The sequence below is a fragment of the Glandiceps talaboti genome, chromosome 8 (genome assembly GCF_964340395.1).
Source record: "Glandiceps talaboti chromosome 8, keGlaTala1.1, whole genome shotgun sequence".
Lineage (NCBI taxonomy): Eukaryota > Metazoa > Hemichordata > Enteropneusta > Spengelidae > Glandiceps > Glandiceps talaboti.
The window spans coordinates 15,753,635-15,776,468 of record NC_135556.1 but is presented as its reverse complement, the minus strand read 5'-3'; the positions used below and the strand labels follow the sequence as shown (position 1 = coordinate 15,776,468).

The 22,834-nt window shown below is 35.2% G+C and overlaps 3 protein-coding genes across 3 annotated transcripts; 1 reads left to right on the top strand and 2 right to left on the bottom strand.

Moving 5' to 3' along the window:
* Positions 1–47: 47 nt before the first annotated feature.
* Positions 48–9,425, top strand: LOC144439252 (hyalin-like). Its single transcript, XM_078128527.1, has 12 exons — positions 48–72; positions 1,634–1,876; positions 2,351–2,593; positions 3,142–3,384; positions 4,053–4,295; positions 4,672–4,914; positions 5,529–5,771; positions 6,250–6,492; positions 6,897–7,139; positions 7,611–7,844; positions 8,262–8,364; positions 8,762–9,425. Exons 1-12 carry the CDS (start codon positions 48–50, stop codon positions 9,423–9,425), a joined length of 2,970 nt encoding a protein of 989 aa, XP_077984653.1.
* A 3,468-nt stretch (positions 9,426–12,893) lies between these two features.
* LOC144439089 (uncharacterized) lies at positions 12,894–15,659 on the bottom strand. The gene is made up of 3 exons (XM_078128346.1): positions 15,547–15,659; positions 14,412–14,594; positions 12,894–13,606 (listed from the first exon to the last, which is right to left on the bottom strand). Exons 2-3 carry the CDS (start codon positions 14,557–14,559, stop codon positions 12,894–12,896), a joined length of 861 nt encoding a protein of 286 aa, XP_077984472.1. The 5' UTR covers positions 14,560–14,594; positions 15,547–15,659.
* A 2,618-nt stretch (positions 15,660–18,277) lies between these two features.
* Positions 18,278–22,787, bottom strand: LOC144439543 (uncharacterized protein SYNPCC7002_A1628-like). The gene is made up of 6 exons (XM_078128851.1): positions 22,682–22,787; positions 21,796–22,111; positions 21,224–21,417; positions 20,067–20,334; positions 19,657–19,799; positions 18,278–18,385 (listed from the first exon to the last, which is right to left on the bottom strand). Exons 1-6 carry the CDS (start codon positions 22,769–22,771, stop codon positions 18,362–18,364), a joined length of 1,035 nt encoding a protein of 344 aa, XP_077984977.1. The 5' UTR covers positions 22,772–22,787; the 3' UTR covers positions 18,278–18,361.
* Positions 22,788–22,834: the final 47 nt, after the last annotated feature.

Sequence of the window (22,834 nt, the reverse complement as noted above, 5' to 3'; positions counted from 1 at the left end):
TGGATCTACACCACTCACAAGTTTATCAAATCCAAGGTATTTTAGCGATGAAGTCAACAGTGATGAATTCCAGTGAGGGTCATCGGAAAAATTGTACATGTTGCTGATCAGTTTCACTTTTATCTTGGAGCCTCAATTTACATTGTTTCCGTAACGACATATATCTTTGTTCAATATTCAGCGTGAAGTAATTGCCATGAAGTTAATTGTTCCATGGAAGTATCACCGTGGGTGATAATTTCATGGTTCTATTTTGGTTTAATGACATTCACTCTATTGAGATAAAAATAGACTTCACTGACAAGTACAATTGCAAGCAATTGTTGCGTGTCAAGTCTAGTATAAAAAGCTTTCAAAACTGTCATATCTAAAAACAATCAACCTCTCTCCATTGTCTATGATGTAACCATGGATGTATATCCCATAATACATCCATGACGTAACCTCAGCTAGACCACTAAAGTAAGTATAATTGTCTGAGCCGTAACCAAGTGACGTCAAATATAATTTGTCAGTGACAAGTCACAAGACTTCGTTTACTTTACTAAAACAGAGATTTTATTTTGTCGAATCACCTCAACATTTTGGTGTGACGTAAAGAGTCCGAACTTGCGCCATTCCTAATTATCCGGACGAGAATAATACGTAATTACAAGTTATCACACTTTCTTGACACTGTAACGTACGCACGTGCACATGGTCTCAACAAACACTTACGATAAACTTGTCACGTGGTAAAGTGATCTTTTCTGGGTCTTAAAGTAATGGTGTGTTTTTCTAAATCAATTTTAACTTGTTGTTTTGTTGGTTTTAATAAATCAGCTCAGTTACTATGACTACCTTATTAATTACCCCTGACCCTTCCTCGTCCCCACTCGGTACATGGTAAGTGGGGACGAGGAAAGGTCAACGGTCGAGGACGTTCAGTAAAACAAACTCATATATAAAACACAAAAAATGAGGTCACCATATTAAACACAGAGAGCAAGGAGAAGTAGCCTGTACTGTGGCGTAGCGTGACAGAGCACGCAGAATTTACTGCGGATGGGGGGGGGGGGTAGTGAGCGGGCCACAAGGTCCAGATGTCAAACAATTTACTTTATTTCACACAATAAATAAACTTGTACAGGGTTTGATGTACTGTCTAGAGAGAAATCATTCTTGTTATTAAATATATAAGCATGGAGATACAGAACAAGTATTGATCGTTACTGCAGTCTGTAATCTATTTATAATCGATGGCAGACATTAGATCAAAACATTCTGTACATCTCAACCTGAGACCAGACCGTTCAATGTTTTTTTCAAGGAACCTGAATTTTCGATTTGTAAATTAGTTCATTTCGTATCAATATACAACACACGTTATAGCAAATACCCCTTTTTAAAACCATAGATGTCGCTCCCCAACGTCTATGTTTATGCATATCATTGTCTTTTTTTACAGATGAGGACCACCTTACAAAATCTTATCACGGCTGACATGATAGCGTGCGAATTACAGTCTTCATATCAAAACTACACGAGTTCAACGATTGGTTGAATTTATATTTGGAAAAATAAAGTATATTAAAAATATTTAATATTATATCCCTGTTTTATAAATGGATTTCGCTATGTTTTAACAATGCAGATACTCAGCCACCAGTACCAACGTGCCCCAGTGACGTCACACAGAATACTGATGCTGGACTAGCTACTGCTAGTGTTACATGGACTGCTGCTACAGCAACTGATAATTTAGGAGTGACACCAACTTCAACTGTAACTCATAGTTCTGGGGATAACTTTGGTATCGGTTCTACAACTGTTACTTACACTTTCCTAGATGGAAGTAGTAACACAGCTGATTGTTCATTTACAGTTACTGTTAATGGTAGGTGTGATTACAAATTTATTGCTGTATGTAGGAAAATCCGACATATAATCTTGCTTGTTGTGACCGTTAAGTACATGGTCAATAGTGACGATGAAACACTGTGTGTTATTTTGTATTAACAGAAGCCACGTATCTTTCTATGCAATTTGTGAGTGTTCATTTCTCCAGTGTATCTTATAGAGGTCACTTGAACCTGGCTAAACTTACCACTGGAGTTCCTCACAAGTTTAATTCCTGAGCCGAGGTGAACTAGAGGGATCCGGGGGTAGTGCATATTTCTGCTTTTCCCCCATTATCATTCGTGAATTGTGAGTTCATCCCTTCCTTATTATCACTACATGGACCCCCCCCCCCCAATTTAATTTATATACTGTAACATTGATTTACAACAGATTCGACAATTGAGTGAAGAAAGTGCATTGCATGTCTCTGTTTCTTGGAAATAATGATAGTTTATTTCATGGAAAACAGATGTTGAGGCACCAGTACCAACGTGCCCCAGTGACATCACACAGAATACTGATGCTGGATTAGCCACTGCTAGTGTTACATGGACTGCTGCTACAGCAACTGATAATTCAGGAGTGACACCAACTTCAACTGTAACTCACAGTTCTGGGGATAACTTTGCTATAGGTTCTACAACTGTTACTTATACCTTTCAAGATGGAAGTAGTAACACAGCTGATTGTTCATTTACAGTTACAGTTAATGGTAGGTGTGATTACAATAAGTGCTGTATACACAAAAACTACAGCATAATGTTGAACAGGTCGAAGTATTAATTTGGTTTTTTTAAAGGTAACTGTATTGCCAATATTTACTGTTCAACACCCTGTGTTATTTTGTATTTCTGAAGCCTTGTATATCTACAGGTGTATACCATGTGTATGCAGCCAGTTCCCTACTGCCTGCATAGGGATCACTTGAACCTTGCTCAACCTACAACTGCCATGGAGTTCCTCACAAGCTTAATTTTTGAACCAAGGTGCACTAGAGGGATCAGGAGTAGTGCTCACATTCACCTTTTCCATTCTCATCCCTGAACTAATGAGTTGCTCTCTTCTTTGTTATCACTACATGTACTTCAATTTCTCTCTCCTTTTATTATCAAGTATTGACAGCATCTCTCCTAACATTTACATAACATATTGGATTGACTACTAATATCATTCCATATCACGAGTGAAAGAAAATGTATTGCTATGTTTTTGTTTTCTGGAAATTTAAATACACTTTAAGTTTTATTTCATTCAAAATAGATATTGAACCACCAGTACCAACATGCCCCAGTGACGTCACACAGAATACTGACGCTGGACTAGCTACTGCTAGTGTTACGTGGACTGCTGCTACAGCAACTGATAATTCAGGAGTGACACCAACTTCAACAGTAAATCACAGTTCTGGGGATAACTTTGCTATAGGTTCTACAACTGTTACTTATACTTTCCAAGATGGAAGTAGTAACACAGCTGATTGTTCATTTACAGTTACAATTAATGGTAGGTGTTGCTATGCATGTCAGTCTCTGTACAGAAATTCTAATTTGAGAATCATGGTTGAAAAAACCACCGTATAAATTTGGTGGAGCATTCATGTTGGAAACACCTATACATACATGGCTAATAATTACTGTTCAGCTAGTGTGTTATTTTTTATTTCTGAAGCCTCATATACCTTTCTATAGTATGTCGGGTATTTGACAGCATCTTTACCATTTCTCTGTAGTTGTCTTTAGTATGTATTGTATGCCGTATTCCTGAGCCTCTAGGCCATGTGGCCTTTCATGCAACAAACCGACCTGTATAATGACTATGCCATTTGGGTGTCACTAGATCTCTCATGCCTATTGTAGAGATCACAGACATCTTGCTAAACTTACAAATGAAGTTTGCCGCAAGCTCAAATCGTAATCTCAGGTAAACTAGAGGGATCAGGACACATCTACCTTTTTTCCATTTCCATCCTTGAACTAATGAGTGTTCTCTTCTGTTTTATCACTACATGTACTTCGATTTCTCTCTCCTGTCATTTAAAAGCTGTAACATTTACATGAAATATTGGATTGAATACTAATATTATCCATATCACAAGTGAGTGAAAGAAAGTGTATTGCCTGTATTGCCATGTTTTAGTTTTCTTGAAATAAAGTTTACTTCATTCAAAATAGATGTTGAGCCACCAGTACCAACATGCCCCAGTGACATCACACAGAATACTGACGCTGGACTAGCTACTGCTAGCATTACATGGACTGCTGCTACAGCATCTGATAATTCAGGAGTGACACCAACTTCAACTGTAACTCACAGTTCTGGGGATAATTTTGCGATTGGTTCTACAACTGTTACTTACACTTTTCAAGACGGAAGTAGTAACACAGCTGATTGTTCACTTATAGTTACAGTTAATGGTAAGTGCTAACATAAATGATGCATAATTTTATTCAACAAACCAGGTATAGGAGTCAATCTTTGAAAATCTTCTGTCCAGACATTATCACACTGCTTGACATAGTGTAAGCAATAAATGATGTTGAAATAAGTTCAAGGCATTTGCAATGTTAGTTTTTTGAAAAGGTCAGCTGTCATCAATATCAACTGTTTTGATATAATATCCTGTCCAGTGAGTAATTTGAACTTATATTGAAACCATGAGTAGACACACTTCAAAACTGATAGGCTAATCACATATAAGTGTGATTCCCAACCAATTCCCCTCTATTACTTATCAGTTTAATTGTACATATACGAGTACTATGTGTATATAACACCTCTCATACAAAATAGATGTTGAACTACCAGTACCAACATGCCCCAGTGACATCACACAGAATACTGATGCTGGACTAGCTACTGCTAGTGTTACATGGACTGCTGCTACAGCAACTGATAATTCAGGAGTGACACCAACTTCAACTGTAACTCACAGTTCTGGGGATAACTTTGCTATAGGTTCTACAACTGTTACTTATACTTTCCAAGATGGAAGTAGTAACACAGCTGATTGTTCATTTACAGTTACTGTTAATGGTAGGTGTCATTAAACATGTCAGGCTCTGTACAGTAATTCTAATTTGAGCATCGTGGTTCAAAAGACCACCTGGTTTGTTGGAGCATACATGTTGGAAATACCGGTACATGCATGGCTAATAGTTATTGTTCAGCTAGACTAAGTGTGTTATTTTCTATTTCTGAAGCCTCATATATCCTTCTATACTATGTCAGGTATTAATTGACAGCATCTTTACCATTTCTCTGTAGTTTTCTTTTAGTATGTATTGTATGCTCCCCGAGTCTCTTGGCCCTGTGTCCTTTCATCCAACAAATTTAAACCGACCTGTATAATTGCTATACCATTTGGGTGTCACTAGATCTCTAGCGCCTATTGTAGAGATCACAGACATCTGCTAAACTTACAACAAAGGTTTGCCACAAGTTCAAATCGTAATCTCATGTACACTAGAGGGATCAGGACACATCTGCTTATATTGATGAACGCAAGAGTGGACACTCTTCAAAGCTGAGAGGCTAATCACATATAAGTGTGCTTCCCAACCAATCCCCCTCTATTACTGATAAGTTTAATTTTACATATACTAGTACTATGTGTAATATAATAAAATAAAACCTCTCATATAAAATAGATATTGAACTACCAGTACCAACATGCCCCAGTGACATCACACAGAATACTGATGCTGGACTAGCTACTGCTAGTGTTACATGGACTGCTGCTACAGCAACAGATAATTCAGGAGTGACACCAACTTCAACTGTAACTCACAGTTCTGGGGATAACTTTGCTATAGGTTCTACAACTGTTACTTACACCTTTCAAGATGGAAGTGGTAATACAGCTGATTGTTCATTTACAGTTACTGTTAATGGTATGTAGGAATGCATATTCTGACCATTTCCAGTAGCATATTATTGCATTTTTAATCGATAGGTCAAATAAAATGACATACCTTCCATCATAATCCATCATGAGGTAGATGTAGTGTCAATTTTGTTATAAATGTTACCCCTAATAGTTCATCTATTCTACGGCAAAGCTTAAATGGCCACAACAACGTTGTTATATATTCCAGTGAAACTATTGCATCAACTTAAAACGTTAATTTTTGTAACATTTTGATATGCTGTTAAAATGTAATATTAGGTCAAATGGAAAAGTTTATGGATGAAGTTATGTAAATATGATTGTAAATTGATTTGAGACTGTCTGGATATCAAATTACATTCAATAATTACGTCATTAATATTTACAACATATTCCTTATGAGTGACACCTAAATATAAATCATTCAAGCATTTAAATGTAGTTTATCATTAAATGGAATATATGATTTGGCATACCATCAGATGTTGAACCACCAGTAACAACATGCTTCGGTGACGTCACACAGAATACTGATGCTGGATTAGCCACTGCTAGTGTTACATGGACTGCTGCTATAGCAACAGATAATTCAGGAGTGACACCAACTTCAACTGTAACTCACAGTTCTGGGGATAACTTTGCGATTGGTTCTACAACTATTACTTACACTTTTCAAGATGGAAGTAGTAACACAGCTGATTGTTCATTTACAGTTACTGTTAATGGTAGGTGTTAACAGTTAATGATGCATAATTTTATGCAGGTTTTTATCTGCACGTAGAAGTCAATCATTGAAATTCTTCTGTCTAAACATTGACTGATATTACTAATGGGGTATAAGTGATGTATGAAATAGATTAAAGACATTTATAGGTATTCGTGGGCTTTATGAATAGATCGTATGTCCACATTAAGAGTCATTCTTTTGTCATAATAATAGATATTTGAACATTTTAAAATCAAAAGTGTACTACTTAAAAGCAAGTTGTACTTTTTCCCCTTTTAAAATTTAAAACAATAACTACTTATATCTTTCGATCAGTTTACATGTAGTAATCATTCATTTTATCACAATTTACATCATGTACATGTATAATGAAATATATGTAACACATTTCATATAAAATAGACATGGAATCCCCAGTACCAACGTGCCCCATTGACGTCACACAGAATACTGGTGCTGGACTAGCTACTGCTAGCGTTACATGGACTGCTGCCACAGCAACTGATAATTCAGGAGTGACACCAACTTCAACTGTAACTCACAGTTCTGGGGATAACTTTGGTATCGGTTCTACAACAGTTACTTACACTTTCCAAGATGGAAGTGGTAACACAGCTGATTGTAAACTAACAGTTATGGTTAATGGTATGTTTGAGCAAGTACTTTACTTTCCTCGATGATATGACAACACTGTTTTTATACTGTATATAAATACAAACTTTAATATTTGATAACCAAGTCCTTCTGCAATGTTATGGTATCTACAGCGCTATGTCAAATCAGAATGGGTGATACAAAATATATTGGAAATGTTGGAGTATGCAAAAAATTGCTGAATTATGAGTTATCTTTATCACCATGTATGATATTTGGATTTCAATAATTTCTCACCATTTTCAAAATTTGTTATTATCTGAAAATTGAGTCATTAATCATACAAAGATGCATCAAATCAGCATAATGTAACAGTTCAGATCTGTTACAATCACAGAGGAATTGTTTATGAATATTGATATACAAGTGTCACTCCAAAAGTGGCAACATTCAGAAACATCTTAATATAACCTTTTTTTCTAAGTTTAAAAACCTATGTGTATGACTTACTACTTTTGGTAGATGCTGAACCACCAACTGTCAAGTGTCCTGCAGATATTCACGTGGGAAATGATGTAAGTAATATAACCTGGGCCATTCCTACAACAACTGATAATTCAGGTATAGCCCCAACATTGATATCTTCATCTCATAGCCCAGGTGACAGCTTTACTTTAGGACCTACTAAAGTTACTTATAACTATCAAGATTCAAGCAGTAATGTTGGTGGCTGTGATTTTGCTGTCACAGTTTATGGTAAGTATATCTATGTCGTGGTACTTTATAGTTACTTACAATTGTCATGATGCAATAATACTTTCAGAATACTACAGTACTTACTAATGGTTATCATTTACATACAAGTCAAAAATGTTGGTCACTTTTATAATTATATGCATGATTCATTGACTTTGTATCAAGTCAAAATGTAAATTAAAAAAATTGCAAAAACTAAATAATAATATTTCATTCAATCGTTATTTGTTACTTTAATTTCCAAAGATAACTTGATAGCATAAATATAACACACAATCACATAACACCCAAAACAAGTATATTTTAATACATTCACCAACAAAAACACTGGAAAAGATATCAAAAATATTGAAAACACGTTGGTTTTGTTAGCATAGACATGACAAAGTGATTTTCTTTCTCTTTTTTTTGTATCAGCCACATCAGGGGGTCCTAATATTGCTATGATTGCAGGCATAGCTGCAGGAGCTGCAGTGGCACTAGTAGTTGCAGCTGTAGCAGGAGCATTACTATATAGGAGGTGAGATTGAGTTATAAAGTTGTGTCAAATGCCTGTACTGTGAGCAGTGTGCCTCATATCAATCATGTCACAAAGACTGTCTATTTTTCCAGTAACATATGTGGTTCCAATGTAATTTGTTGATCTTTTAAATACTAAGATTTTAATGTGATCTATATGTCTAAACATTAAAATGCTGACTTTGTATGATGAGGTGACTGCTAGAAGAAGGGGAGACATTTGACTTTTAGTAACTGCAAACATTAAAACATGACAATTTGTAGCATTTATTACTTCTTTGTATCTGATAAAAGATAAGTTGTCTTTTTGGGCAGAGTCATTCATTACTTTGTACCCAGAAGACGTGGTGACCATGGTTATGAAATTAATGTTATGTTTCCGCATTCTCTACTTGTAGATGTACAATGAGAGAAGGAATATACAAAAGACAAGACAATTCTCCTTTCTCCAGTAAGAGCAGTATTGACAACAATGATACAGCTACAACAGAGATAGAGGATGGATCTTCAAACCCTTCACAAGAAGACAAGATAGAATCAGAAAACACAGCTGAAGATGCAAAAACTAAAAGTGACCATGGAGACTTTGATCCTGATGACTGGAGTCGTGGTATTGATAATCCTCAAGATAACAACATGCAGCTACAATTAGCTCTCCTTAAACAGAAACTAGCTGTAGGGGAGACAGGGGCAGAGCTGGCACTGCTACAGTCCCAGCTAGCTCTCCTCAAAGGTAAAATGGCTGCAAAGCATGGCTTACCTCTGGCTGAAGATCTAGGGTTGATTAAAAAGGCAGCAGCTGATAAACTATCTCAGTCTAAACCAGGTGGTTCAGAGCTGAAACCAACACCATCTGTGTTTGAACCAATCAAAATGTCTCCTCGAGCCAGTCCACATCCACACAAAGCGTCATATGTAGAAGTACAGCCGTATAACCCGAACACTCTAAAAACCCATAATGACACTATGCTGAGTGTTCGACATTCACCAGAACCACCAACAATGCCCTCTGGTGTTCAAGTTGTAAATGATGCCGACATACCGGTCGATATCCACATCTAATAGCAAACATGTACGGTTTATTTAACACATGCAATGAAGAATACCTGAATATATTAGTATCCAGAATTTTGTTATATTTTGTTATATTTCCAGGATAACCAACTGGAGCAAGTCCCATATACTTAGGCTGATTAAAATTATATTATGAAAGTTGTATCACTTTTTTTGAAATTGAATTGCAATTGTATAAGGCCTATGATACATTCATTCCTTTTTTTATTTGTGGAATCCTTTACTTTTATAAATTGTCTTTGTTATTTCCAATCATGTTTCTTTTTCACTGAAATTGCCCCCATACCAGTGTGAATACTAAAATGTAAACATACTATAAATGCACCTTAGATTAGTTTTGATAAGATAAACGACATGGATGTTTTCATTTAAGGAGTAATCCATAGAAAGATATCATACATTCAACATGTGTTTGAATCCAAGTAGAAATGATTGTGATTTGTCATAAATTTACCTGTGTACATATATTTGATGTTATGTATTATATTAAAATGGTTCTATGACAGAGTACAACAACCTCATATCTTATGATTATTAATGTATAATTCTTACATATTTCATATATTATATTTAATGTACATTGTACCATTATTTACAGAGTTTGAGAAAATTCATACATGCATTGCAATTCAATAAGCAGTGTAAAATTCAAATAAGATTATTTATAATTTTGAATGTTATCATGATATATGGCACTGTTCAAATATACAATTTGTTACTCAGACTCAGGGCATAACACAGACCATCAGTATATAAATAGTCTAAGAATAGTTCTACAAAGAATACTTTGTGTGTTTACTTTGACGAGGGCTTCAGGAAAAACGCCTTGAGATTTTAATTTATAGATTAGATGAAAAGTATTTTGTGTGAATTTGGTTCTTTTATGCAATGTCTATTTAAAAGATAGTATTTACATGTATGACCAAGGTTTTGCATCATTTACAATGATTTATTATCAGGGACTAACAAAAACACGACGAAAAAGAGCTGGGCCAATGGCAATTCATTATATGACTAAATGTTAACACATTGTACATGTTTATTGCAGGTCAATCAATAAATCAATCAATCAATCAATCAATCAATCAATCAATCATCATATGGTATTTATATTATTTTTGAGTAGACATGATTTTCATTAATCATCTTAAAAATACTCAGATATGATGATAGCCATGTGTCGAATGATAAGGAATTCCAGAGTCTGGGAGCATAATGCATGGTCACCATATCCTGTTCAGATGTATACACTTACATATGCTAAGTACACATCATGTCCTTGGGTCCAACTTGTTTAAAGTCTGTACTTGTGTAAATGACTCATTGTTATTTTTCTGTTTGTGCTTTTGTATTTATACTACAGCAGTTGTTTATATTGTATTTATACTACACTATTATATTAAATTGTTTGTATTTTTGTAATAGTATTTCATTTACATTTTAATATTGTGTATGTATGACCTGTATAGATGGAAGAAAGGTCAATACATATTATGACACTATAAATGCATTTGTAGCGGTTTAGCTAATATGAGTGACTCGTTAGGCCTTCAATTTTTTTTTGAGAGCTTATTATCATGCATATGCATCTCACAGATAATGTTTTCAATATCATTTGCACTTCCGTGCCATTGGCATGGTCTTTTAAACCATGACACATACATACATACATACATACATACATACATACATACATAAATACATAAATACATACATGCACACATACATACATACATACATACATACATACATACATACATACATACATTATCTATATACACATGCACAAACAAAAATTCACGCCAACACCACTTATTTTGTAAAGCATTCTGCAGTTGTACTCAAAATAACAACTATTAAACACTGTAATTTGTCCATGTGTCAATCAAATTTTATTCAAAAACTTTTTTTTTAAATCTATTTATTTTAACTTTACTTTTTACAATTTTTGGTATTTGATAATATCAGTGATACTTATGATAATGATTCGATCTTCAATTTTCTACTTTGATCTAACATACTAAGAACAAACTGAATCATTCTCCTTTTAAAAAATAACAAAATTGACAATAACAAACTACAATCATAAGCTTTAAATAATAACATTTGAAATCATTATGGCCAACAAAGGGCATCAGGCAACAATTCTGGTGCATGTCAAGAGTGGAATAACATTAATAAGGACAATAGTCGCCAATGTACTTAGTGTTTTCTGACACAATATTACAAAGAATTATTATATCCTAGCTATGTTACTTCGCTTCTGAAGTTCAGAATAACACTTCGATTGGGCTTGGCATCTCAAATAATGTGCTGTTTCCGTTGTAATGTCCCATAAACTCCACAATGTACTGCAACATGCAAAACACATTATATCACAACAACAGGGCAACAGGTGATAATGAGAATTAAGCGTCCTGCTGATTGGTTTATTCAATGCAGTGTCGTACCACTCTGTATACTATAGATGTATAGCGCTAGCACATCAGCTGATATCGATCGTTCAAGCGAGAGCGCACTATGTGTATCGACTTTGTGCCTTGATTATGTTCAATAATCTTGGCTACAGATAAGCATTACAAAAAGACTGAATCCATTAGTATACTGCATTGTTGTTTTTTAGAGTCTGTCATATTATAAACTAATATTCTGTGATTAAAATGTTTTCATTATTTTTTACGACCAGAAAGTGTACATGTACATCATCCAGTTTATTTATATGTTTTCATATTGTATTTCTGGCTTTATCCATAATCCTGAATATGTTAGCATGTTATAAAGTTTATAGGAACAAGGAACAAGTACGATGTAACTGTGACTCATACATATTCATATGCTTTGGGCCTTTATGATAATCATTTTCGGATTTCACCAGAATTGTTGCCTCATGCGCACCCCTGGGCCAACCTGACCAAGATCACAGAAAATATACAATGTTGATTCTTAAAAAGTAATAATCATTCATATTCCACTTACATGGGAATCCAATAGGTCAAATGACACTAAGGTCCAATACATATACAAGTACATTTTAACTACAAATACATTGTTGATATAATTCAGTCATAAAATCAGTGAAAAAAAGTATGTTTGTTATGTGTATCTGACTGTCTGGGATTGAGTGAGTGTATGTAATATGTATGTATGTATGTATGTATGTATGTCTGTATGTATGTGTGTACGTGTGTATGCACATATGTACGTATGTATGTATGTATGTATGTATGTATGTATGTATCATCATTATAGTATGTATGTATGTGTATAATGACACATGCTTTGACTCACAATTCGTATCATTTTTTTCATAACATAATTAAATATCATTTCTTAATGCTAAGTTTACATCAACAGTATCTCTAAAGCTACATAACTGGTAAAGAAGAAGCCCCCCCCCCCCCCCCCCCCCCCCCCCCGCCCCCAATACAGTTTATTCATGATCCTGATGGTCTTTCTTTATTCTGCATTTGAATATAGCAGGTAACCAGCAAAGGTTGTGTATTCATCATGATCACTGTACAAAGCATAACCATCGCCAAGTCTAGCCCAGATTTCATCTCCTTGTTGTATGTCTATGATGACACTGTTAGATGAAGCACCATTAGCCCAGCCACTATTTGCACTTATCCATATACAGGGCAATTTTGTATTATTCTTCATCAAACATACATAGATGCCATTGCTGCCACGTCGCATTGCAGATATCATAAAGTAATACATACCACTGACAGGGCATGTAAATTTACCAGTAGATGCATCATACCCATTTCCATCATTAGAATACACTTTATTATAAACAATCACTATATGACTAGACACAGGTCCAAGGGATGTTGTCTTGGAAACTGAGAATGCTACTCTAGTTTGTTGTTCTCGTTGCCCAGTTTCACCCTTGTCTCCTTTAGGTCCTTGGATACCTTGTGTACCTGCTGTTCCTGTGTCACCCTTGTTACCCATTAGACCTTGGACACCATCCGTTCCATTTTGCCCCTCTTCACCTTTCTTCCCTTTTGGTCCTGGTTTACCTGTGGTTCCTTTCTGACCAGGCTGACCTTCTGACCCAAGTTCTCCTTTATCACCCTTTTCACCATGCAACCCATCCAACCCTGGCAACCCACTCTCTCCCTTTGCACCTACAGTGCCTGGTGAACCAGCAGTACCAGGAATTCCTGGAAGATTCAAATAAACACATATATAAAGTTCAGTGACAACAACATTCAAATACATGTAAAAAAAAAAAAAAAAGAGTTAACAATGATCACAAACTACATAACTATACATTTTGAAGTTGTGAGTGATAATGATAATCACATCAATGGAAATCAAGCTATATGCAAACTAAAACTATTGTTGCAATGTGTGGTAGATTATACAAGTCTTCATAGAAGATACATTTCCCCCAACCCCCATATCCTTTGGCTGGATTTGACAATTTACCCTGAAGGTCAAGGTCAATGGTCAAAGGTCTTGGAAAAAAGCTTACTCCAAATTATATGGAATGGAATCTCTATGTATTCATTACAAGTTTTTTGTGCTAATAGGTAAATCATGATTATTCATTTTAAATATGGTCACTATTCAATACAAGTGACATGAGCACCAAAAGTATCCAAATGGGAACTATAGGATTTATTTATGACACACACATTTCTGTCCGTCTGTATACAGCCATAACTAAACACACACAGGTCGATTTCAACCAAACCTGGTACAACTGGCAAAAAAGAACAAACGACAATAAAAGTAAGGAACAGAGGTAATAAAGAAATCATGCCCAGTTCACTACATCAGATTATAATCTGATTTCCTGAAATGATGTTGAATGGGCGGCAAATTGAGGAAAATTGATCTAAGAGAGGCCACCCTACTGTGAGTGTAATTCCATCAACATCCATTGATAGCACATGTCACATCATAGTTTCAGTTTGTATCTATCTTAGTTTGCCTATAGCTTGATCTCTGTAATAGTATTACCTGGTATGCCAGGGATTCCATTTCCACAGCGTTGAGATACATCAGTCTGGACATCTTCATTTTGTTGCTGTGCAGCCGCCTGGGATATTCCCACAACAATAATAGCAATCCAGCAGTTCATAACCAATTTGAAACTATTGGTCATCATTGTTGATTTTCCACTATATATATATACTTTCGGTACTGAAAATGAACGAAAGGTATTTGAGTCTAAGTATGGCTGAGAATTATTTATACTATTATCATTTATACATGTGTGTTGGTGAGTTTTACTGTATACACAGTGGGAGTGTAATTAACAAGGGATACTTGTTTAAGGTTTGGCAGGAAGCTCACAACAGGCTGTACTGAGAACAAGAATGTGTTAGGTGTACCTTCACAAACTAGTGAAGTGGGTGTCTTAAAAAATAGTACGTCTTAAAAGCAGATTACATAAATGTTTGTCTTGAAATAGATGGATTAGTGATTATCCATCACCTTGGGTATTTTTGTTCTCTGTGCAGTGTGTAGAAAAGAGCTCAAGCTGTCTGTCTCAACAAACACAGATATCTACTCAATGTAAACAAGACTCCAAAATCAACTGTATATTTCCCATTGTGGTCTGCTAGACATATGACACACATACACCCAGGCAGTAAACTTGAAGTGTCTGATGCATAAATTAAATACAATTACAAGTGTGCCATGTAATCTGTATAGACCACCACCTAGCCTTGTCCTTATCAACAATTTGTTTCCATTTAAACAGGAGGGCGTGAAAGATTACACTTGTGATCAATAGGAAAAACTTACTGTTAGTAGGTAGTTTTAGCACAGCTTGAGACAGGCTCCAAGCTTCATTCGATCAAATTTCACTATAGATTTGTTTATTACATAGCATACATGGCAATCAAATATCACTATAATACTGGGAAGGCATAAATACTGAAGCAGGAAATTTAGCTTAGTTTGTAATACAGAGTATCATCAACTTTCTGGAGAAATTCTTTCATACACATGATATAAACTTTTAGCTAAAGTACTGAGGAATTTTTATATTGACAAATCTACTGAGGAACTTTATATTGACAAACCTGAGGAACTTCATAACATTGACACTTGAAGGATTGCAAAGGGATAAGAATATTAATCATACCTGTATTGAACTTGAAGATTGATGAAGATATCAGAATTTGTCAACCACTTTACCAGAGTTGTCAACATGAAGAAGAACTCCAACGTCTACTGTATATGCTAGGTGGTGCAATCAGACCCTGGTGTAGAACAGTGCCTGGATGTACAGCTCATGCGTACTGTATCCTCTCCCTCTATTTATACATTCCATCAATAAAATCTAATGATGTTTGTGGTGTGATTCACCAAATAGACTTCTTGATGACCGTATATAGTCACAAAGAAGCACTGGGCAACCTATTTTGACATTACTACTTTCCCAGGGACCGTTTTTAATTGTTCCAGGGTCTTGGATATCGTGGGAAATGTACGTACAAAGTTGACTCATGCACTGCACCTACAAGTCATGATATGATGTATATCTTATGAGCTGTCATGACATCATAAAGTTAAAAACAGAACGATACATGGCTCTCAAAATAAATGCAGTGATTGGTTGATACAGATCATTTGACCTCTGTATTTGGTTGTTGACATGGTGACAGATTTGTAGATCACTTGGATTGAATTGGGCAAGTCTAACTATTACTGTATACCAGTAAGGAAATATGTTTTCACATGCTAATGAATTTTATACATTGCAGGGTATAAAAATGAACTATTTTGTATCTATCCATTGTACATATTACGATATTAATTTTAATAATTAACAGTGAGCATATTCTTTTACTTGTTCTGATTGACAGGTGTTGAATGGTGGTGAGGTGAGCTGAAGTAAATGATCCCCAAATGCTCATTGAAGTAGCCCTTGTGCTTGATTTGAAAAATAAATTGCTAAAAAAGGTTTGATTTTCATATATAAAGACTATGTATATTTCTTTCATAATATAATGAGGGACTGCGACATATGTAAATTGTATATTATTAATTCACTACACTGTAGAACAACACAACATGACACCATCTCACTTAATTCATATCACACCACGCCACAATACATGAAATACCTCACACTACATGTATGTATCCTCTAACAAGTTGTGAAACAAAACACTGCATTGCAACATCGATCCTTTCCATTGTGGTGAATGAGTTTTAAGTTTCATTAAATTTATATGAGTTACGACGCAGTGTGCCTGCTAAGCCAATTTGACGCACCACTCATGCACACAATTTCTAGTGATGTACCAAAATTTGGTATTCCGTATCTCTTACTATGTGGTGACTCACAAGAAATCCCAGTTTTTCTCATTTGACTCACACCACCAAAATTTAGCAATCATTAGAGGGCACACTGGTTATGAGATAAAGACAAATGAAATCAAATCTTGACAAAACCATAATGACTGATGATTGAAGCAGCTTGTCTTACAAACATACATATGCCGTGGAGTATTTTTGTTATAAAACTGATACCCATTAACGACTTTAATGGTAATACCTTCTGTAGATCTATGTAGTTACACCCTACATATAGGGTGTCCGGCTTTTAAGGCTTAATTTCTACAGTATATACTACAGTGGATTATCATATACTTCTAAATCATGTATCTGCTCCATTCTGGTAATGACTATTTATATATGAAAGGGCTAGTGCCATACAAACAACTCCAAAAATGTTATTTTGACAAAAATGTCAACAAAATATTTTCATCACTAGGCTTATGATGTGAAGTCAATTTTAAATTACAATTTTTCTTCCATTATCTGTCTTCACCCACAACAAAAGAAACGGTAAACTATCAGAAAATATCATTAATATTTAAGAAATATGGCTTTTTTTCACTAGGCCCTCTGAGCCCTCTAAATAATGTTTTGGCCCAGTTATCTTTCAGAATAAAGGTTGGCTTTTTGTTAGATTAGAAACCACGTATGAACCAAATCAAAACTGTTACAAGTGGAGAATCACACAAAAATGGTGTCACCCTTATGGCTTAGTTTAACACACGTCTGCTAGGATTTAAAGATGGTAGTGATCTTAAGCTTGTACTTGAGCTTAATTTGCGTGACAGTGAACTTATAAATTAAAATGTGTCAAAACATGTGATAATTGGAATGCGAGCAAATTCTTGTATCATGTACAAAATGCATTTTATTATCGAATTGAGATTTAGCTCATTCATGAATTACTATTCACATTATTCTATTCCTGTTCATCTGCAAAATCACAATTCAAAAGTCATTGTGCTCATATCACATACGTGTAGAGTGTCTCTCTGGTATATACAATATAATAGGTAAGTAAAGTACATGGTACATTGCACAATAAAAACAGTCCACTGTGCCAAGTTGTTGTTTACTGCAAATTCATCTATCATCACACCCTAAAAAATGACATTTTTAAAAACCTCGTAATTTCAGATTTCATGAATATTTAATTGGCAGCCACTAACGAATATCAATGAGTAACCAGCAACCTTGATTTAGGAAGATGAGGACCTAGATAAAATAAGATATCGGTATTTTTCTTTGGAACGTGTATATATTTCCCCTTCTAAATCTTTGTATCTCTTGGACTAGAATTGTTTATAATAACTTGCATATATTATATATGCTTAAAATTTTAGTGTACATGTGTAAATATCAATGTCATCCAAACAAAATGAAATAAGATTTTGTTTAAAGCTGGTGTAGTTTCACTTATTCACAACAGAAACAATAAAAAACTAAAAACCCTGAAAGTCAATGTGACCTTTGACCTTCTAAGCTACTCAAACAGACAGATATTACATCATTAAGTTATACAGAATAGAAGCCAAACAGCGACCATTTTGTGTTATGATGTGATGATGTAGTTGGGTATAACAGTCAACCAGTAATATTCTGATGGCATGTATTTACATACTTCTGTCTTGCCACACCTAGAAACGTAACACAGAGAAATGAAAAACATTAAGGACTGGTGAAAGAGTTTAAAGCAGCAACGGGAAACTGAAAAATATAACAAATTTGCTGTGTAATTTGATATGTAGCAAATTTGATCTTTTGGATGAGACCAACTTGTCACTGATAGATTGCTTGATGATTCCCCCCTTTCCCCCAACTAAAAAAGTAAAACAATATGAAATAAAGTAAAACATGTGTTTTCAATATTGAGGTCACGTAGGGCCTAAATGTAATTTCTTGAAGATATTTATCCACACACAATCCAGATGCAGCACTAACAATGTAAGGGTGTTGCATATTGTGACAGAACAAACAACTTAGATTGTACACATCATATGCTTAGACTGTGATAGAAGATGTATCATGAAGCACATGTAGAAGATTTTATTATTAAGATATAATATCTCATTTCTGACAAATTATTGATATGCTAACAATATCAGTGATCTTGCTTGGCTAACCAATGTCATATCAAACAAACAAACAAACAAACAAACAAAACAAGAAGAAACATAAATGGTTGTCAATCCGATGATAATAAATTGGGCATTTCCAAATCAATTCCACCCCTACCCCCATGCTCCAAGGATCATGTAGACCACATCATTGTGTCGGCAATTTAGGAACTATCCTGATTAAATTCAAAATTCTTTACATACAAGTTCTTATATATTATGTACATGTTTTTGAATACCACACGTGTATTCTATGTCCGGTACACCATAGACTGTCGACAGTCGCTTGTGCCTTTTTTCCCTACGTTTTATCTAAACTTATGTCATTGCGGCACTACGATCCGGTGCAATACTACTATAATCGCATACTGATATTGAGGGCTGAAGGCCTGATCCTTCGGCCCTCGATGTCAGTATGCGATTATAGTAGTGTTGCGTCGGATCGGAGTGAGGTGACGACCTAAGTTTAAATAAAACATAGGAAAAAAAGGCGCGAGCGACTGTCGACAGTCTAGGTACACCACTGATGTGCGAAATTAGCAAATGATAGGTACACCACTGATGTGCGAAATAAACAAAATCAAATGATTGAGTTATCATGTCTGAAACCTACATTGTGTTTTTCTGAGACAAAATTATATTTATTCCAGTCAGACCTAGAGATGTCAGTGTTTTATAGGAAGTGGGGTCATTGTCTAACATTAATCAAATAGAAAATAAAGTAAGTGTCAGAAAATAATTATGTCCATCGACCATGACGCACTGAATTATCACACAAATCATTCACCAACCTTGGTAGCAGCTCTGTGCAGTATACTGTGTCTTAATGCCAGTACATCTAAATCCTTGGAATAGCCACCACCAATAACACAAGCACATGGAATTCCCTGAGATACTAGTTTGTCGATGACCCAATAATCCCTAGCAAATAAACCTATTATAAAGAAAAAAACAATGAAACAACACGATAATGGTAGTCAAGATTATTACCTTGAATAAAACGAAACAAGTCTTATACAATGTAACTAAATTTGACAAGGATTTTAATATTTTCTGAAAAATTGATAATCATATATACATTTACTAATAACTGATATCATAAAGGAACCTCGGATAGCAGTATCATGTTTGTTAACAACAAATGTGTTTAAAACAATGTCCATAAAAAGATTAAAATATCACAGTTAATAATCTTTCCCACCTTCATCCGTAAGTTTCAGTTTCCCCAAGAAATCCTTGTGATGTGGATCGACTCCGGCATCATAGATAACCAAATCTGGACGGAACATTTGAATTATCCATGGTAAATGTTGTTTTATGATGTCTAGGTATTCTTGGTCTCCAAGGCCAACATCCAAACTAATATCTAAATCACTCTGTTGTTTACGTAGCGGAAAGTTTTTACCACAGTGTACAGAAAATGTAAAAACACTGGTATTGTCCTTAAATATGAAGGCTGTACCATCACCCTGTTTGATGAAAGATAAACAAATTGTAATGAAACATCAGTATGACGTCATTTTAATTTAGAATAGATAGATAGATAGATAGATAGATAGATAGACAGACAGACAGACAGACAGACAGACAGACAGACAGACAGACAGACAGACAGACATGCAGGCAGGCAGGCAGACAGACAGACAGACAGACAGACAGACAGACAGACAGACAGACAGACAGACAGACAGACAGACAGACAGACAGACAGACAGATAGATAGATAGATAGATAGATAGATAGATAGATAGATAGATAGATAGATAGATAGATAGATAGATACAATGATAATGGCTATAATTTGTTGTGACACTGTAGGCCACAGGTCATAAAGTATACTGTACAAATGTGAAATGAGATACTTAAAGTGAAATAAAATCATAAATGGGAGGACATATGAATCAAAATTAGCTGTTCACATCTGGTACTGTAGCATCACACTTTTTCATTGCACTGAAAATGTATTTTGATAGACTTCTTAAAATCAGAGTGTTGTTGGTTATGAAGTAAAACTAAAGATAGGTAGGTAGGTAGGTAGGTAGGTAGGTGGGTGGGTGGGTGGGTGGGTGGGTGGGTGGGTGGGTTGGTTAGGTAGGTAGGTAGGTAGGTAGGTAGGTAGGTAGGTAGGTAGATAGGTAGGTAGATAGATAGATAGATAGATAGATAGATAGATAGATAGATAGATAGATAGATAGATAGAGAGATAGATAGATAGATAGATAGATAGATAGACAGGCAGACAGCAATCACATTGATGCCAGACCCCCCTTACATCCCCCACCCCCCACCACCCGGCCCACAAATGAAATAGTAATATGTCTTCCTAGTAAACTAGTGTATGAATAATCATGCCCATACCTGATGAACATCCAGATCCACAATCAATACTTGTGAAACTTTTTTCCTGAGAATGAAATGTTTGGCAGCAACAGCCATGTCATTCAGAAGACAGAATCCAGAACCATACGATGGGAAAGCATGGTGTGTGCCACCCCCTGTACTGCATGCGAGACCATGTTGTAAGGCTGCTTCCACAGCTAGTATTGTACCTCCTGTAACATAGAAACCAGAATGAGGTTGATAGAACAACCAAGATTGAATTGAAATCTAAAATAAATTGTCATTATGTATTCATATTTTGGGATTATTCTGAAATTTAAAATTTCTCTGGCAGAGTTCACGTATAATAAGGTAAGATCTGTGCCAAAAATTTGAAAATCTGCAGAGTATTTAAAAAAATAAATTTTTAAGTTTTAATAAGTTAGATTTTTTAATTTGAAAGAACAAAACAAACATTTTTTTCACTCTATTTTATCCAAACCTAACCTAAATGTACCCATAAGTATAAACTTAAAGACATATATGCTTCTATTGTCCATCCACTGTTCTGTATTCTTGCTGCCACGACTGTTTCCATTTCAACAACTCACCTGTCTCATACCTACATCGACTGACAAGTCCCTCACTCCACTCAAAGCCTGTTCTTCTCTGTTCCTTATCACTAGTTCTGCCATTAAAAAACTTGTCTATGTATTCTTCTGTGTGGACAGTGTCTATCAGAACTTGTTTGCTAACCCTTTCTGGTCTCCAGACTTGTTCTTTGCATATTACGCCGTCTTTTATTAGGTAATGATAGAGTCTCTCAAACTTTCTCATTTGAAATCGGTGACCTGGTGGTAGATAGCAAACATATCCCTCATGGTGAATAATGGGAAGTCCTTTAGATTTGCCTCCATGTCTGGCTTCCTGTTTCAAATAGTAAATCAAATAATTATGTCAGTCAGATAGTGCATAGCTCTTGTACTTGTGGTGGCCATGGGGGTGGGGGCTTTGATTGATATGTGCTGCCCTTTTATAGTACTGTTAGAAACAAGATGCACATAGTGTTATCACTTGACACTCATGTTGAAAAAAAATCATAATTTTTGTTGTCTACAAACTGTACAAAGTGTTATTATTTGAAACTAAAACCTGCATGTCGAGTCTAATTAATAAACAATAGAATTTGAAAGAAACATTGTTCCGTCGTAGAGGGCGATATACGATCAAGCGCCAAACGTAAACACACTTTAAGTTTACACGGTTTTAATTAATAACAAACTAAATAACGAAATAATATTCTAACTAATGTGACATGGAAAATGTATACTTGACACGATTTATATGAAAATGTTAAATGCTGTGAAACATTTAAGTCGCTGATTACGTCACATGTTAAATCCTCTCCACAATTTAAAAACACTGGATTGTGAATACCATGGAGGTATAATGTACTATGAAATCGCATATAATTCTAGTAACAAACTTGATCATTACCTGACTAAATCTCCGTAATACAAACAACTTTCTATTGATTAATCTAGTAATACAGACGGTGATGTTCTGATGGAAACATGCTGCTGACATACTGGGTCAATGCCCTTTCAACTTTGTGCTTGGGTCAAATTAAACTGCGCACATAGTCTGCGC

Coding starts and splice junctions, on each gene's coding strand:
- LOC144439252 (XM_078128527.1), top strand. CDS start 48: ATGAAGTCAACAGTGATGAATTCCA. Junction 1,877..2,350: donor ATTTACAGTTACTGTTAATG/GTAGGTGTGATT, acceptor CATGGAAAACAG/ATGTTGAGGCACCAGTACCA. Junction 3,385..4,052: donor ATTTACAGTTACAATTAATG/GTAGGTGTTGCT, acceptor CATTCAAAATAG/ATGTTGAGCCACCAGTACCA.
- LOC144439089 (XM_078128346.1), bottom strand. CDS start 14,559: ATGATGACCAATAGTTTCAAATTGGTTATGAACTGCTGGATTGCTATT. Junction 13,607..14,411: donor TGGAATCCCTGGCATACCAG/GTAATACTATTA, acceptor TGAATCTTCCAG/GAATTCCTGGTACTGCTGGT.
- LOC144439543 (XM_078128851.1), bottom strand. CDS start 22,771: ATGTCAGCAGCATGTTTCCATCAGAACATCACCGTCTGTATTACTAGA. Junction 22,112..22,681: donor TATTACGGAGATTTAGTCAG/GTAATGATCAAG, acceptor TATTTGAAACAG/GAAGCCAGACATGGAGGCAA. Junction 18,386..19,656: donor TGCACAGAGCTGCTACCAAG/GTTGGTGAATGA, acceptor TTACGTTTCTAG/GTGTGGCAAGACAGAAGTAT.